This window comes from Myodes glareolus, chromosome 26 (genome assembly GCF_982192425.1).
Source record: "Myodes glareolus chromosome 26, mMyoGla1.1, whole genome shotgun sequence".
Taxonomy (NCBI): Eukaryota; Metazoa; Chordata; class Mammalia; order Rodentia; family Cricetidae; genus Myodes; species Myodes glareolus.
Genome location: NC_142051.1, coordinates 5,094,332 through 5,110,170, shown reverse-complemented (window position 1 = coordinate 5,110,170; position 15,839 = coordinate 5,094,332). Strand labels below are relative to the sequence as shown.

Sequence of the window (15,839 nt, the reverse complement as noted above, 5' to 3'; positions counted from 1 at the left end):
GTTTTCAACACTCCTGTCATGGTTTGGCTGTGGGTCCATGCGCTGCAAGCTTGGTCAGCAGAGCACGGCGTGGAGAAGGGTGGACCACTCAGAAGTGGGATCTAACGGGTTGTGGTTAGGTCACTGGGATCGTCCTCAGGAGTTCTTAGAGGGCTGCCCAGCGCTTGAAGGTCTCTGGCTTGGTCTTGCCGTGGAATCTCTCCCAAGATACTCCCACAATCGTGCTGACTTCAACACTGTGATGTAGCCTGAGGCCCTCGCTGGAGCCAGACAGATGGCACACTGAAACTCCACACTGTGAGGCTAATTGTCCTCACCGTTTTTGTGAACCCCGAGTCTCTGGGTTTTGCTATCGCAACAGAAAGTGAACTAATCCAAATGTTGGTTTGCCGTGAACCAGAGACGCTAACTAAATTTCACTGTGGCTGATTGGGCAGTGCTTGCTGGTCATTTCCTAAAGTTTGCGGCAGATGTCCCCAAGGCCAATGGACGTGATTCCTTAATGTTTGTTCCAAAGTATAGTGTTAAAGTCTAGCTCTGTGCCAGTAATTAAACCATTTTTCAGCAGCTCCATATTCCTTCGTGGTTAATAAAAGAATCTTTTGTTGAGCCAGTAAAAATTAATGTTTTATGTTCCAAGATCTCCAGTGAGACCAAATGAAGTTTCAACAGATTTTCCAAATGAGTTTTTTAAAAATTACTAGAATTCTTAACATGTAGGAAAATCTTTCATTTGAAAGTCAAAGTATTATGGAATATAAGATGTTCTGTATTACAAATGTATATTTTTCCTTCATGATTCTGAAGTATTTGTGACACTGTAACATATATGTGTGTGTGCGTGTGTGTGTGTGTGATGTATATTGTGGTTATGTATGTATAAACACATAGATAGGTGTATATATGCATACACATACACACCCGTGTGTGTGTGTGTGTGTGTGTGTGTGTATCACAATAGTCAGCGCAGTGGTGCAGCCACTTACGAGACAGAAGGATCTCTCGAGTCCAGGAGTTCTATGCAGTATCGTGCTATGCCTGTTCTCTGTCTGTGTTAAGTTGGGCATTAGTGACCTCTTGGGAGGAGGGAGCCACCAGGTTACATAAGAGGGGTGAGTCAGCCCAGATCGGATAAAAGATCTCAGTAGATTTTTCATCGTATAAGCCATGGCAATAATGGCCACAGGTAGACAGGTATCACTAATCATTTCGTTAATTCTGTGTGTGTGTGTCAGTTCAAGTGTCTGAAGGTTTGCTTTACTTCCAATAGTTCTGTTAGAGTCTGAGTTTTATTCCGTTCCAAGAAATGCCTGGTTTTCAAATAGCAGAAATGCTATAAATACCAAACACTAAATTTGAGCAAACAAAGATACACTCGAGTAATTTTACTGACTTGCTCTTAAAAGTTACTGCTGTCACTAGGTCTTAGTCTTTAGGAATATGTATTGAAAATATTTTAAATCTAATTTTTGTGGTTTAACAAAAAAAAGAAAGATACAAATGCTTTCAGATGCTATCCCATTCCAAGAATCGATAGGGGGCAAAGAGAAAAAGCTTATGACCCAAGTTATCTTATCTGCCAAGTCTCAGGTCACTCGGGAGAGGCTGGGACCTGCTTAGGTGGAGTGGTTCCGTGGAGGGGATGAAATCTGGGCCGAGCGATTCAAGCTAGATAATATTCATCAACCAATAAAAGCAACACATATTCAGAAGGACCTCCCACATCACTGTGTAAACCTCGGGGCAGCTCTCTGGGAGTGAACTGTGTAATGCTTTGGTTTCTCAACGGTGTCAAGAATGTGACCAGACAGTCATGTGACAGTTGTTTGGACAGCCTAAGACACTCAATCACTCCTCAACTCACGCCAAGAACTCCTCGCCTCAACTTTTTTTCCTTTTTAGGAAATTGCGTACACACACACAAAGCAAACCAACCAACCAGGAAACTGAGCTGCAGTAGTGCTCCATGCTGAGTGACTGATCACTAGAGACACTAGTTAAAATCAGTGTTTGTTATTCTGTCTAAAGCATATTTTATTAATAAAAATCAATAGTCTGTGGCAAATACAATTATGGATATTAGGACACTTTCATTAAATGCATATACTTTCCAGAGTATTTGAAAAGGTTTACCCACTGAAGAGTTTTGGGCTGGCTAAGTAGTCAGGTAGTTTCAGGGCTAAGTTTGTATCCACTCTCTGTAAGTGAAATCTAATGTACCGCGGCTGTACTTAGAGGGAGGCACCTGACCTCTTGCAATTAGAGTATTGAATGAGGCCCTACACTTTAAGTCTGGTTCACTGCTATTTTAACATAAAGTACCTAGGAAGGGAATTGTTTTTGTATGTCAGCAACCTTCATAGCAAATATTAACTGTGCCGGGCCCAAGTCTTGCTTCTCAGCTGGACGAGAGGCATCCTTTGTCCCCATACGGATTTTCCCTCTCTTTCTACCCTGTCTGGGGACCACAGGTGGATGTTGCTCAGGTTACTGACGTGTATATTCTTGCACTGAAGCACTCTGGGCGTAAAACTAAACTTCCGCTGGGTTAAGTAATACCCCAACTGGGGTCCCACTTAGTAGAGGAGTCATCTTCACTTCACACGACATACCGTGTTTACAAAGGGATGACACCAAGGATGTATCTTTGGGAGGCTGGAGAGACTGTTCAGTGGTTAAGAACACAGTTTATTCTTCCAGAGAACAGGGGTTGAGTCCCACCACCCACGTGGAGGCTTATGACCACTTGTAACTTCAGCTTTAGGGGGTCCCATTGCCCTCTTCTGGCCTTCAGATGCACATGTGCAAACACACACACACACATAAATAAATATTAAAAATAACACAGAAAATGAAACGAAGTCCTGTTACCTTTATCACAGTTGACTCCATAGAATCCAGGTGGGCAGATGCAAAAGCCAGGAGTGACACACAGCCCGCCGTTCAAACACCGAGGTATGCAGAGGGCTTACGGGGAGAGGGGACTCTGATTAAGGCCAAGTAGGATGCAGGAGCAGGGCATTTGGCATTGGCAATGATCTACAACTCAGACTTTGTGATAGAGTCAAAAATGTTTACTCTTTAGATACACAGTTTTGCTATATTAAAAATTGTCTCATGGTATTCGGCTATTTTTCAACTTCTCAGCCAATTTCCTAGGCAAGAATTTTCAACTTGTTCTACTTTAAATGCCTGATTAAATATTTATCAGAATCAGGCCAGACATGGTGGCATTCAAGAGGCAGAGGCAGATGAATCTCTGTGAGTTCGAGGTCAGCCTGGTCTATATAATAGAATTTCAGAACAGCCAAGGCTTCACAGAGAAACCCTGTCTTAAAAAAACAAACAAACAAATAAAAACCAAAAAATATTTTTCTCAAATCAACTTGGCTGTGATGTATTTTAAAAAAAAAAACTGCAAATATTTTTCTCTGCTCCATTTCCTTGATCTTCAAACTCTAAGACAAGTGCAAATAAGAAAATATTCTTATCTCTTAAAAGAAAAAATTACTTTTTGCTAACTCTGGTCAAATAAGTTCTTTGTCTTATATAAAGGCATTTAAAGAGCTTATGATTAATACTCATTTCTCACTCGTCTCTTTCCATATAATGATCTCAAAAATAGTACCTCTAAAATAAATGTTCTTACTACCCAAATCATTTTCATCCCTTCTTTCAACTTACGATATGGTAGAACCTGTACTCAGGTATGGATTTAATTATGAATTGAGGTATTTTTAATTGAAAGAATTTCAAATCAGTTGTGGCATTAGAACCCTAAAACTTTCATAAGAGTATCACAAAGCACACTGTGTGTATAGGCTGTCCAGAGGCTTGGTCATGAAGAACAGAGACCTGGTTCTCTGGCCAAAGGTCTGGCCACGTATGATATGAACAGACAACTATCCACAGAAGTACGACTTTCTGACTGATCTTCTGTGCCTATTTAAAGTTTCACCGACCCTTAAAATATTACCAAATAATAATAGTAATTCCAAGGGATGTGTGACAAACACCAGAAGACCCACGTGGGGCATCTGTGGCTTCCACGTTCATTGGGGAGCAAGCCTGGTGGACCAACTCCCTTGCTTACCTTTCTCACAGTGAGGCCCGTAGAACCCATCAGGACACTCACAGACCCGCCTTTCGTTACAGAAGCCCCCATTCCGACACCCTCCGGGACACTCGGCTGCACCAAAGAGAAACAAGGCATAAAGCATGCCCTCGAAGTCAGACCGGGTGAGCCACTGGTGGTCATTTCTACTCAAGTGTTCTCGGTACAATTGATTGAAACCCACAATCTTTAACCCTCCCTCCTCACCCCTCCATTTTCACTCAGCTCTCCCTGCAATCTTAATTATAACAGTAGGGGACACACAGGGGGGAGTAAAGCCACGTTTACTTCTTCCCAACGCTGAAAGTCACACCCGAGGAACAAGGGTCATTGCCTTTGGTATCCACTGCCAGAGAGCAGGTGGCTTTTTGTATGTGTGTAGAGCATTGACTGGCTCCGTAGCTTAAACTTGATGCTGGAATGGGGAAGGAGCTATTCTCTTGTGGTTAGTGGGCACCAGGGCATGCAATGAGTTGCTGAGGCCCTGTCTGCCTGGCAGGATCATTGGGTGACCCTGACTTCCTGTCTTCTGTGGCTGTGAATGGCATTTGGCAGGGCATGGGTAGGTAGTGTTGCTGGGACCAGGAGAAATGTTGATGATGATTGACACCTGTAGGGAGGAACTGGAACAAGAAAGGGGATGTCTGTGGCCTTGGGTGAGATAAAGATGGGGAGTCCTTAAGGCTATGTTAGAAAAGGGGGAGGAAAAGCTTGTCTTTGACAGCACCCTGGCGTCCCTAAGGTTCCTACGTGGTATCAAAGCCTGAGAAAATCTAAGTACCTGTAATGGACCCTGTGTTTACCACCTCTTCCCTCCAAGGTATATATAAAAAGAAAACAAGCCATAGGTATGACTCCCTACCTCCAAAGCCCTCTCTTGAGGGGCTCTAAGTGCTCACCTTGCTGACATGTTTTAAAGAAGATAGCATTTTGAGGAGTCTGAAGGATGGTGTTGCCTTCAGAATTCATGACAATCACGTTCACTTCAAATGCTGCCACGCCGTCCTGTTTGCCAAGACACGGGAAACCAACCTGAACAACTAAAGGGAAAGAGAGGCTGTGACGTCAATTTGGACAACTGATTTCGGCCTCACAGGAACCACAGGGAGACCAAGAAGAAGCAAAGAGGGGCACGTTTTTGTGATTTTCATGTATCTCCATGGGAGTCGAGAAGGTATTTTGATTACCTGTGGAATTTTCGGTGGAACACAAGCACCTTACTAGGTGGTAATAGAATGAATGACTCTTGCTAATGTGTGATCCACAAATGCAGAACTGGAAATATTTTGTTGAAAAAAACTTTTTTTTTGAGACAGGTTCTTGATTTGTATATCTTTGGCTTATATATTTTAGGCTTGGTAATCTTAGCTTGTAGATCGTTTTAAGATTTTATTTTAATTTTTGTGTGATTTGTGTGTGTGCATATACATATATGGGCATGTGTGTGCAGGCGTGTGGAGGCAAGAGGCTGTCAGATCTCAAGAGCTGGAGTTACAGACAGTTGTGAGCCACCTAATACAGGAAGCAAACGTGGGTCCCCTTTATGAACAGTAACTGCTCTTAACCACTGAGCCATCTCTCTCCAGCGCCAGTTTTCACACCTAAAAAAGGTGGGTATTTTTTATTTCTTATTTTTTGGTCTGCAAATTAAAGATGCAAAAAGAAGCATAATTATATTAATTAGGATGAGACATTTGTGATTATATTATATAATTATATTAATTAGGATGAGACAGTTACCATTCCCAAAGAGCCAGAAAAAGGTATAATATATAATATTATATCCATTAAGTAAGCCCTTGGCATAATAGCCCACTAGCTTATTTTTTATTCTTCTGATCTGAAAGTAACAAAGCAAATTCTTTGAAGATATTCTGCAACTCAGCCTGGACTCCAGCCGTGGCCTAGTCAACCAGATTGCTATTTTCTCAAGACACCTGTGATATCACAGAGTGGCGGGCTGAGCTAATGTGGCGGGTGGGCTAAATCTGGTGTGTGCTTTAGCTGATGTAGAGCCACTTCCGGTGCACCTGTTGGGTACTTGGCGGGTCCGGGTGTTGACAACAAGGCCACAGGCAGGACATGGCAACTCAAATGTTTCTGCAAGAAGACAATGAGGAGGCCACCAGCTTCGTAATACAAGGGACGAGGAGGAATGGGCTCATCAGACGTTGGCTACTGGATGAGAGGATGATTACGAAACTTTCCAGAATATACTGGATTATCATGCCACCCACTGAGAAGGACTGATCTAGCTGACAGCTAGATTCTAGTTCTTTCTTAAATAAATAATAATAATAATAATAATACTGCCAGTAGGTGTACGTAGAGCTTTTGCATGGTGGGTACAGCCACTAAGCATGGGCTTATATTAAACCAGGACAGACCTTCTCCCTTTGGAGTGTGGCTACCCCTTCCTCCTAGGGTTAGAAGACAAAAAGAGCTGGCGATTGCTCCCATCAGCACACAAGTTGGCCACGCACTCTTCTTAGTGAACTTGCAAAACAAAAGTTCTTTTGCAGCCTCTGGCATTGCCGAGAGATAGTGGAAACAGAACACTGTCCTTTGGCAGCAGTCAGCCTGTGGGTAGAGGGCCACTTGTACCAAAGGCTAAAGGAACACAAGGCCAGATGCTTTGCATTCCAGTGCAGCCTGTGTTGTGTAAACCAGGGTGAATGAAAACAACTTCGGAACACTAAAACAGATGAACTCACATGGCATTCGAGTCCACAGCAATACACAATTGATCGCACACAAACAACTCTTAGGGAGCGGTTCATGAACACTTATTCTAACAGAATACCCCTTCCACACACAGATGGGCATGGTTTTCACACTCCTGGAGCATCCTGTCATTTGACACACTTCCCTTACAGAAAGATAGAAAATGAGAGGCAACAGGAACTCAATCACAATGTCGCAGAACACGGAATGGTAAACTGTTCCCTGCTAGGTGAGGGCTTGGGAGACGGCTCAGTCAGTAAAGTGTTGACTTGTAAGGATGGAGGCTCGGGTCTGATTGTCAGAACCCAAAACGTCTGGGCATGCACAAGCGGTGAAGGTATGGAAAATTATTAATAGACTAAGTACTCAGCACTAAGAGGGACGCCCCTTCACCCCAGTCTGGAGATCTCCTGGGAAGAGGGCAGAATGACAGGTTAACTTTTGACAGAGGGAGAGTGGGTTTTCTTTAAAGGTATGACCCCCTGAGAGGTTGAGCATGCTCCAAGACAAGCTCTCCACCCAAGACTTGATGGACTTTTATAAAGGAGAAGAAGTGAGAACAGAAGTTGGGTAGGTGGGAGTGAACTTGGGAGGGGTAAATATGACCAAAACGTGTTGTATGAAATTCTCAAAAAACTAATACAAATAATAATTTTTAAATGCTGGGTATGGTGGCCTGTGCTTATAATCCAAGCACGGAGGAGGCAGGGACAGGGGGAATCCCGGAAGCTTATTGGTGGCTAATTTGATAAATTAGCCTAATATGGTGAACTCCAGGGCCATGAGAGAGTCATCTCAAATTAGGAGGCTAGTTCCTGAGGATAGCAACTGAGACGGTTTTCTGGCCTTCACACTTACACACATACATGTGCTCTATAGCACCCCCTACCCACAGGGGCATGTATGCGCACATACACATACATGTATATCAAAAGTATTTTATGTAAGTACTCGGGACTTCAGCTGCTGTGGCATTCTGTCTCAGCAAATACTGACCATTCAGTCTGGCCTGGAGCCATGAAGCAGGTGGTATACCTCTAACATAAGCACATATTTAAAAACTTCTACACACTGGGTTCCTAAGACATACTGCTGGTCTATGGGTTTGGTGCAGAGACAGTGTTCAAAGAGGCAAAGCCCTGACTCGACAGGAACTAGTTCTATATTTATACATATAACTCGGTAGTTTTACCGAGCCACTCCACAGTTTGGATTTCCTGTTTTTGTTCTCTTCAAATGCCAGAAGGCAGGCACTTCGTAACTGTTAAAGATCAAGGGATGCCCAGGCACAAACGCACCCGTGGGATAAAAGAACAGCTTAGCAGCTTGGGGGTGTAAAACAGTGCGGCACAATAATGAACCCTACCTGGACGCTTAAGAGCAAAGACCCAGCGATTTGGTTACTTTTTAATAATTCAAGGTGCCGCCACTCCTCCTACTGTGGTGACCGAGCCCGTGAGGCTAATGAAATCGCGGCCCCACAATGATCTGAAACCCCCATAAACTCTTGCACCTGCAGTTTTGCAAACAAACCCTGCATCTGCTTCTAAAAGAAAGGAAAAAAAAATTCACGTGCTCCCCGAGGTGGAAGGACCTAACGGGCAAAGCAGAATGTGTGCGTCCACACATGTGGGCATCACTTTGTCGCCAAACAAAACCTGTGCCTTTGCTTAAAATCTCACCTTGACCCAAGTGGCATATTCTCTTCCCTCTAGATTTTATTGCTTTTATGCATGTGCACGTGTATGTGTGTGTGTTCATGTGTTACATGTAGAGGTCAGATAGCAGATGTCTTCCTCAGTCCCCTCCCTCATGGTTTTTGAGACAAGGTCTCTCAGTGAACATGAAGCTTGCCAATTGGCTGGACAGGCTGGCCAGCAAACCCCAGGGCTCCTGTCCTTCGGGGATGGATGACAGCTGGGCACTGTCAAGCTCAGCTTTGTGCCAGGGATCTGTGTGGCAAGCACTTTCCCAGGAGGGCCATCTCCCCAGCTTGTGAGCTTTGTGTTTCTAGATTTCACAGTACTGGAAAGCGATGTGAGACGTGAGCTTCCCGTGAGGCGTTCTGTCCTCACACGCGCAACAGTTGGTGTGTCAGGAGCTCCAAAGGTAGAGTTTTAGTAAAAACCCTTTTCTAGAGGCTAAAAATTGTCGAAGGTAGGAAGATGTGGGAAGTTAGAGATTTAGTATGTATTGGAAACGGCAGATGTTAGGAACGCAGTCTCCGTGAGCGGCTCACTTCCTAACCACTCCACAGACCTCACTTAGCTCCTGAAAGGATTCTTATTCGATACCGGACAAGTTTCTTATCATTCCTCTAGACGAATGAGATGAAAAGTAGGAATCGCTATTACTTATTTCAAAATGCTAGAAAGCCACAGCCACGGCTGGCACCGTGCGTGGAGATGCGAAGGATGTGGCATGACAGTGAACCCTCTGCCCTAGGAGCCGATGGCTGAGCCCAACCCGGGCCAGCGCTGTTCTTTCATTCTACTGCCTGTCCTCCAAGATGTTCCTAGGGTTCCAGAGGCGTGCTGAAGTGCTCACCTGACAGCTTTCTGGAGCAGGACTTAATTTTGAAACATAAAAGAAATGGAAAAAAAGTTTTAAGGAAAAATATGCTTGGCAATATGAATTGTATTCTCCCACCAACTAAATAAATGAATAAAGAAATGGTAGCCTGAGAAAAAGTACAGCAAAGGTAAGTCGGCCTGTTTTGTCTGTCACAAATTTTGTGAACTAATAAGACACTACTATCTCAATATAAAAAAATAAGTTGGATGCACCGATATTTCACAGAGTCTGCTAAATTTCGGGATGGTGTTCTATCTCAGTGGGAGAATTTAAAAATAAGATTAACAGACAGTGTGGAAAGTCTGCTTTTCACTTTTTAAATTGGCAAAGTAGTTAATATAATTAGTAATCGATGCTGATGAGATTACAGTGAGCCAACCACACTCTACACTGGAGCCAGGGTACAAATAGGTATAACTTGTAAAAAAGTACTATTGGCATTTGGGCAGTTCCACAGTTTTATAAAGTTAATATTCATATCATGGTCTTCATCACAAAAATATCATTTCTGATGACCTATTATAATAAAGAAGTAGGCACCAAGGGTTTAGTATACATATTAATCCAGCAATGATGTTCTACATGCTGGCTGTGTGCTGAGCCTTGCATTAGGAGTCATGGTAAATAAGACACATGGGGTCCCTTCCCTTAGAGCAGTGAGCATCTTTTAGTGTCAAAGGATATTTATCATGGTATGTATAGCATGAAGCTCTACAAAACTGTCTCATCCACAAAAAGTGAGGGAACAGAGAAATAAATTATGGCATATCCATGTAACAGAATACTATAAAAGTTCGTGTCTTACAAGGGTAAAAAAAAAACTTCCAAAAAGACCTGTAAATGACAGGCTTGTCATGAAGTGTCAAATGTAAGAATGCAAATTCTTGACACAAGACTAGAAGGAAATACAGGGGTACTTTCCGTTCCCTACCCACCCAGAAGGATTTGGATTTGGGCTCTGGCCTTTCTTCTACTGTGTGTTACTAGTCCTTGACTTTGAATGAAGTGGTTAAGCTGTGTGACCCTTCATTTTCTCAAGCTTGTAAGACAGTGCTGCAATTCTTGTCTTAGCGTGATCAAGTTAGATAAGGCTTGAGTGGTTACCACACACGATGAAAAGCTAGGACCAAATCACACACATGTTTCTTCAGCCAAGCAGGATGGTTACATGAGGACGTTTGGGTTGATGTCACTCCATCCCCTCAAGGCCTTCTGACACCATGCTAACTTTGGGAACTTTTTCTTGGTTATCATCTGCCCTCAACCACTTTGAATCTTTGACACATTTGTGTGTTCTGTGCTAATCCACACTCACTGGCTGAATACATCCATCAGGCATGTTTATTTTCTTTTTTCTTTCTTTCTTTATTAAAAAAGATCTAGAAGCATTAATAAATGAGTCTGGTCTGGGCTATCTTGGGTTTTTAGGAAATTATAAACCCATCATTTCTTTATTCTCATCCTAATCCTTTGCCTCAAGGACAATGACCGAACTGCCCTCAATTCAACAGCTCTCCTCAGGAAAACATCCCATAACCCCTCAACTGGATGGCATATGTACCTTATATAGACTCAGCTCCAGTTAGGTCTTATGGACAAACTTCTTCAAAGCAAAGACCACTCACCTGATGCCTTGTGAGGCACTGTTCCCAGCAGAGGGACATTGACAGTTGGGTCTGCCATGATGCCTTTGTCCAGGGAGCGAAGAGACAGGAATTCATAGAAGTATTCTGCCTGCAACAAAAGGCATTGCCAGTCAGCCCCCAAGGAAACCACAGTGATCGAGAAAAGACTTCTTTTTTTTTTCTTATTTTTTTTAACTTTATTTTTTTTTTATTAAATTATAAAAGTTTCCATTTCAGCCCCTCCTCCCAACACCCTCCCACTCCCCCCACTCCCTCTCCTCCTCCCTCTCCATCCCCTAGAGCAGTCAGGGTTTCCTGCCCTGTGGGAAGTTCAAGTTCCTCCCCCCTCCCTCCAGGTCCAGGAAAGGTGAGAGTCCAAACAGACTGGAGCGCCAAAATCCAGTATATGCAGAGGAAGCAAGTCCCAGTGTCATTGTCAATGGCTTTTCAAAAAGGCTCCGGGCCAGCCACATTCAGAGAATCTGGTTGGATCACGTCCTCGTTCAGTCCCAGTCCAACAGGCCTTGGTGAACTCTCATTATATCAGTTCCCTTGTATCAGTGGGTGCTCGCATCCCTCGCAGTCCTGATTACTTTTTTAATTTTCTTCATCTTTCTGTTCCTCATTTGGACCGTGGAGTGCTCAGTTCGGTGTTCCAATATGGGTCTCCATCTGTATCGCCATCCAACGTCGGATGAAGGTTTCCTCTGCCCTTGCCTTCTTTGCTCACGTTCTCTTTCCTTCTGCCTCTTATTTGGACCTAGGGAGCTAGGTCCAGTGTTCCAACGTGGTTCTCCGCCTCCATCTCAATCCATCGCCAGATGAGGGGAGAAAAGACTTCTTGACAAACCATCCACGCGATGGGAGAGTGACCAACACCTAAAATATCCTGTTAGCATAATACACTCTTTCTGATTTACACATATGGAACAGAACCCTGCCTAGAGAGAACAGAGTCCCTAAAATGCTCCGAGCATTTATTTAGAGCTTGCCCAAAAGGTCATTTAACTTCTGCAGTATTATTGGTTGCTATCTGTAGACGGATTTGGAGGAAAAACAGAGGGATAAGACATATCAAAGCGATTAGTGAACAGCCCTTGGAAAACTCATCTCTGCATCTTGGGTCATTAACTCTTCTTCAATCGGAGAGAATTGGTAGAGCTGTGGTAAACACTGATCAATGGATTGGAAGCCTAAGGCAAAGAAGACACTTAAAGGCCAAAAGTTAAGAATCCTGTTGTTGATTTTGAAAGGTTTACATTTAAGGTCTCAGGTTAATAGAGAGAAAAACTCAAAACAAAACATCGCAATGACAACAAGCTGGATAACTTTACAGCGGAAACAGTTTCATCCTCCCGCTGTCAGTACTTAAAGCAAAAGTCTTGCTACTCAGGTGCCCATCAATGTGGAAAATTGAGGGAGAGTCTAACCATGGAGCTTTGGTGTGTAACATTGCTAATGAGAGTGTTTGTGGCGACTGGAGAGATAGTAGTTCTTCCAGGGGACCAGAGTTCAATTCCCAGGACCCATATAGGGTGGCTCACAACCACCTGTTATTCCAGCTCCGGGGCATCTGATGCCCTTTTCTGGCTTCTGAAGATGCACATGCATGCACACACATGCTCACACACACACACAAAATCTTCAAAAATGGTTTATGCTAAGAATCATCTGTTCTTGCTTAAGAATAACGGGCAGCTAATAAAGAACACACAAGGTAACATGTGAACTAGGCAAGCTGAGTGCTCCTGCCATTATCCAAAGATATAGCTAGAGTTTTGGATGTGTTAATTATAGAAATAAGTTACAGTACATACATGTGAACTGACTGGAATTTTTTAAATAATAGTATTTACATTCAACATAATTTTTATTTGATAACATGGAAAATATGAAGAATGCAATAGCAGCCGTTCAAACCACTTTCTGCTTTAAATCACCCTCAAATGCATCTGTCACCCAGGACTTCGTGGGAGGATAAGATGGAATCTCAGCTTCCAGGGAGAGTCTGTCTACATGGACAGTGAGCGAAGAAACACGCCCGGAGTTCATGGAGTCAAAATAGCACCTTCATTAACCAAACCTCCTTCCTTGGCTTGGGGCAATGACTGCAAAGGTTCCAGAGGACCTCGATGTTCCTTCCCCTGGAGAGTGACGGGGTTGGGTGAATTCATTTATTGAGTTCATCTGCTGAAGGGAGACAGGCGGTCAGCTCATGAGACAAATGATGGCTCCCCTATGGATGGGCAGGCAGAGAGCTGAAGGGAGCCCATGAAAGCAATGCTGTCAGGAAAGGTAATTCAATTTGCAATGGATTCCTTTGCGCTAGAGAGTGAATAGGATTTCTGTCCTTGCGGGAAAATCAATGAGAAAGACTCCAGCTTCCACAGACCCGGGTGTTTCCGATGACTTCTGTCAACTTGGACACGCCACCCCCATGCTTTGCTCTGTGGCATTTATTACTACAAAGTTTTATTTTAAAACACAGTGAAGTGGTAGTGTGAAAGGCCTTGGCGCTGAGTGCTGTCATAATTAGCCATAGTCTAGTTATCGGTACCACAAAGGATAATAACAATAGCCCAGCAAACCCTGGTGGAATGTCCTTCGTGTGTCCCAAGTCAACAGGAACACCTACTTCATTAGCAGGACCCAGGGTGATAGTAAAGACTGCGTGGCTACCACGAAACACCATAAACCAAAACTTCAAATCCTACTAGGAAATTGCCCTTTGCTGCTCCATAAGCATGTCTTTAAGCTTTATTGTTTTGAAAATTAAACCTGCCTTCCTACACGTGATACATTTAAAAGTTCCATTTGTGAATCTTTAAGACCATTTTGTAAAAGAAACTAGAGTTTTCACTTTTCAAATGGTTGTATTGACAAGAAAAGAGCTGAAGTGTCCAGATTAAGACATCGCTGAACTATAACTGATAATAACTATGATTTTCTTTTTTTCTGCACCTCCACATTTTCAGTATGTGACTTTATTCATTTCATAGTGAAATTTGATTCATTAACTTAAAAAATAAGCATGGAACACCATTGTCAGGTCCATGTGGCCAATGAAAGTCACTAAGTCTGTACATTGGAGCTCAAGTTTCTTGGATTTTATTCACAGAAGGTAGTTGTTGGAGCAAACCTTGTCTGTTTGTCCTTTTTACTAAGGATATTAATAGTGCTTAAGTCTCTAAAATATGTAATTTCCTTCATGCTTGTTTTTGTTGGTTTATATAAAGTTTTTATTATGTTTGAAATTTCTTTTTATTCAGTGTGCAGTAGCACGCAGTACATGTGGAGGTCAGGGGGCAACTTTGGAGAGTTGGTTCCATCCTTCCATCTCATAAGCCCTGGGGACTGAACTCAGGTTGTCAAGTCGGGCTATAGGGGCCTTTACCTGCAAGTCGTCTCACCAGTCCATATTTATTTTCTATACGTGTGTATTTTTGAAGGAATCTTTCTCACTTACTCCTTCAATTGTCTCTTAAATATTCTAACTTGAAAGTTGCTTATAAATTATCCAGTTTTGTCTGATCTTGACACAAAAAGGTCTACCCTTCACTAGCACGTAGATAGTTTTTATATATTTATATATATCCTTCACTTAAGGACTTTTGTTTAAAAGTCATAGAATGGTTGTTCAAATGAATGTTAGACTTAGATTAATGTCATATTCTAGCTTCTAGACAGAACCTTCAATTTTATCGTATTTATAATATAATAAATATTCCTAGGCCCCAATCTCTCCATTGGAAAAACTTATTTGGAGGCAAATAAAAACCCAAATTCTATGCCAAAAAGAACAGAGAATTTGCTTTAAAGTTTGGGAATGAGTTTCACAAATTACAGATTTATTACTTAGATAAAAGGAACTCAGAGCATGAACTGTAGTGGCAAAGTTCTATTGGAAACTGCTATTAGGAAAAAGTACATTTGGTTTTATTAAATGACATTAGTGGAAATTCAGGTAGAGGCAAGGAGGGCAGTTATTTGAGAAATGAATGAAAAGAGTGCTTTGTATTCAAACAAAGAATGAGTCTATTCAGGGGAATAATTAATTCACTTTTTAAACTAAGTTGCTGAAAAAAAAAACTTTTTGCTGGACTGCTTTGCCACATAGTAAATTTTTTGTGTGTGTGTGGAGAAATATAAAAGGCACGCAAATATTATCAAGGGAGGGGTGCTGGAAGCCATTCATCTTGCTTCCAATGGACTTGGCTGAAGTTAGAGTTATTCCTTCCAGAGAGATGAAGACATCATTTACACAGCATACTGGAGCAACTCAGAAGGCCTTTGGTCTGAGGCTCTTTGGAAGGTAAAAACAGAGAGGAAGAAGCCCATGTTAATATGGGAGGAATCTAGCATTTTTTTGTCTACCTTTGAATGTCTGGGCTTGGGGTGTATGCTTAATCTAACAAGTACAATAATTGCAGAAGCCTCTGAGTCGGTCTTTTATAAAAACCATGGTCTCCAAACCTCTGTTGAGTTATATCATGATGCTGACCCAAGTGGTCATGGGAGAAAAATAAAATTCTCAAGTATCATCTTCATTCGAAAGAAAATTTCAGACTCACGCAGATACAAAGCGTCCGACAGGCAATGGGTGCAAATTTTTAAACAGCCCTTGCTGAGCATTTCCTACACCCAATCCCGCTCTCACCGCGCAGTCTGCGATGACTATAGTGTTCAAGAGTTCAGATTAGCAGGGTACTAGGTCTGAGAAGCATAAAGCGATATAAAATAGCCCCTGTACTGTATGTGAAGGGCAGGAAGACAGCTACTAAAATAAACAAGAAAGGAAATAG

General features: G+C 42.5%; 1 protein-coding gene across 1 annotated transcript in view; it reads right to left on the bottom strand.

The window, feature by feature from the left end:
- Positions 1-15,839, bottom strand: part of Wif1 (Wnt inhibitory factor 1) — a 63,530-nt gene that overhangs the window by 12,358 nt on the left and 35,333 nt on the right. Inside the window, exons 3-6 of the mRNA XM_048418573.3 lie at positions 11,038-11,146; positions 5,014-5,154; positions 4,094-4,189; positions 2,872-2,967 (exon numbers count right to left, since the gene is read on the bottom strand). Of these exons, the coding sequence (XP_048274530.2) occupies positions 2,872-2,967; positions 4,094-4,189; positions 5,014-5,154; positions 11,038-11,146 (442 nt within the window). The remainder of the gene's footprint in view (positions 1-2,871; positions 2,968-4,093; positions 4,190-5,013; positions 5,155-11,037; positions 11,147-15,839) is intronic.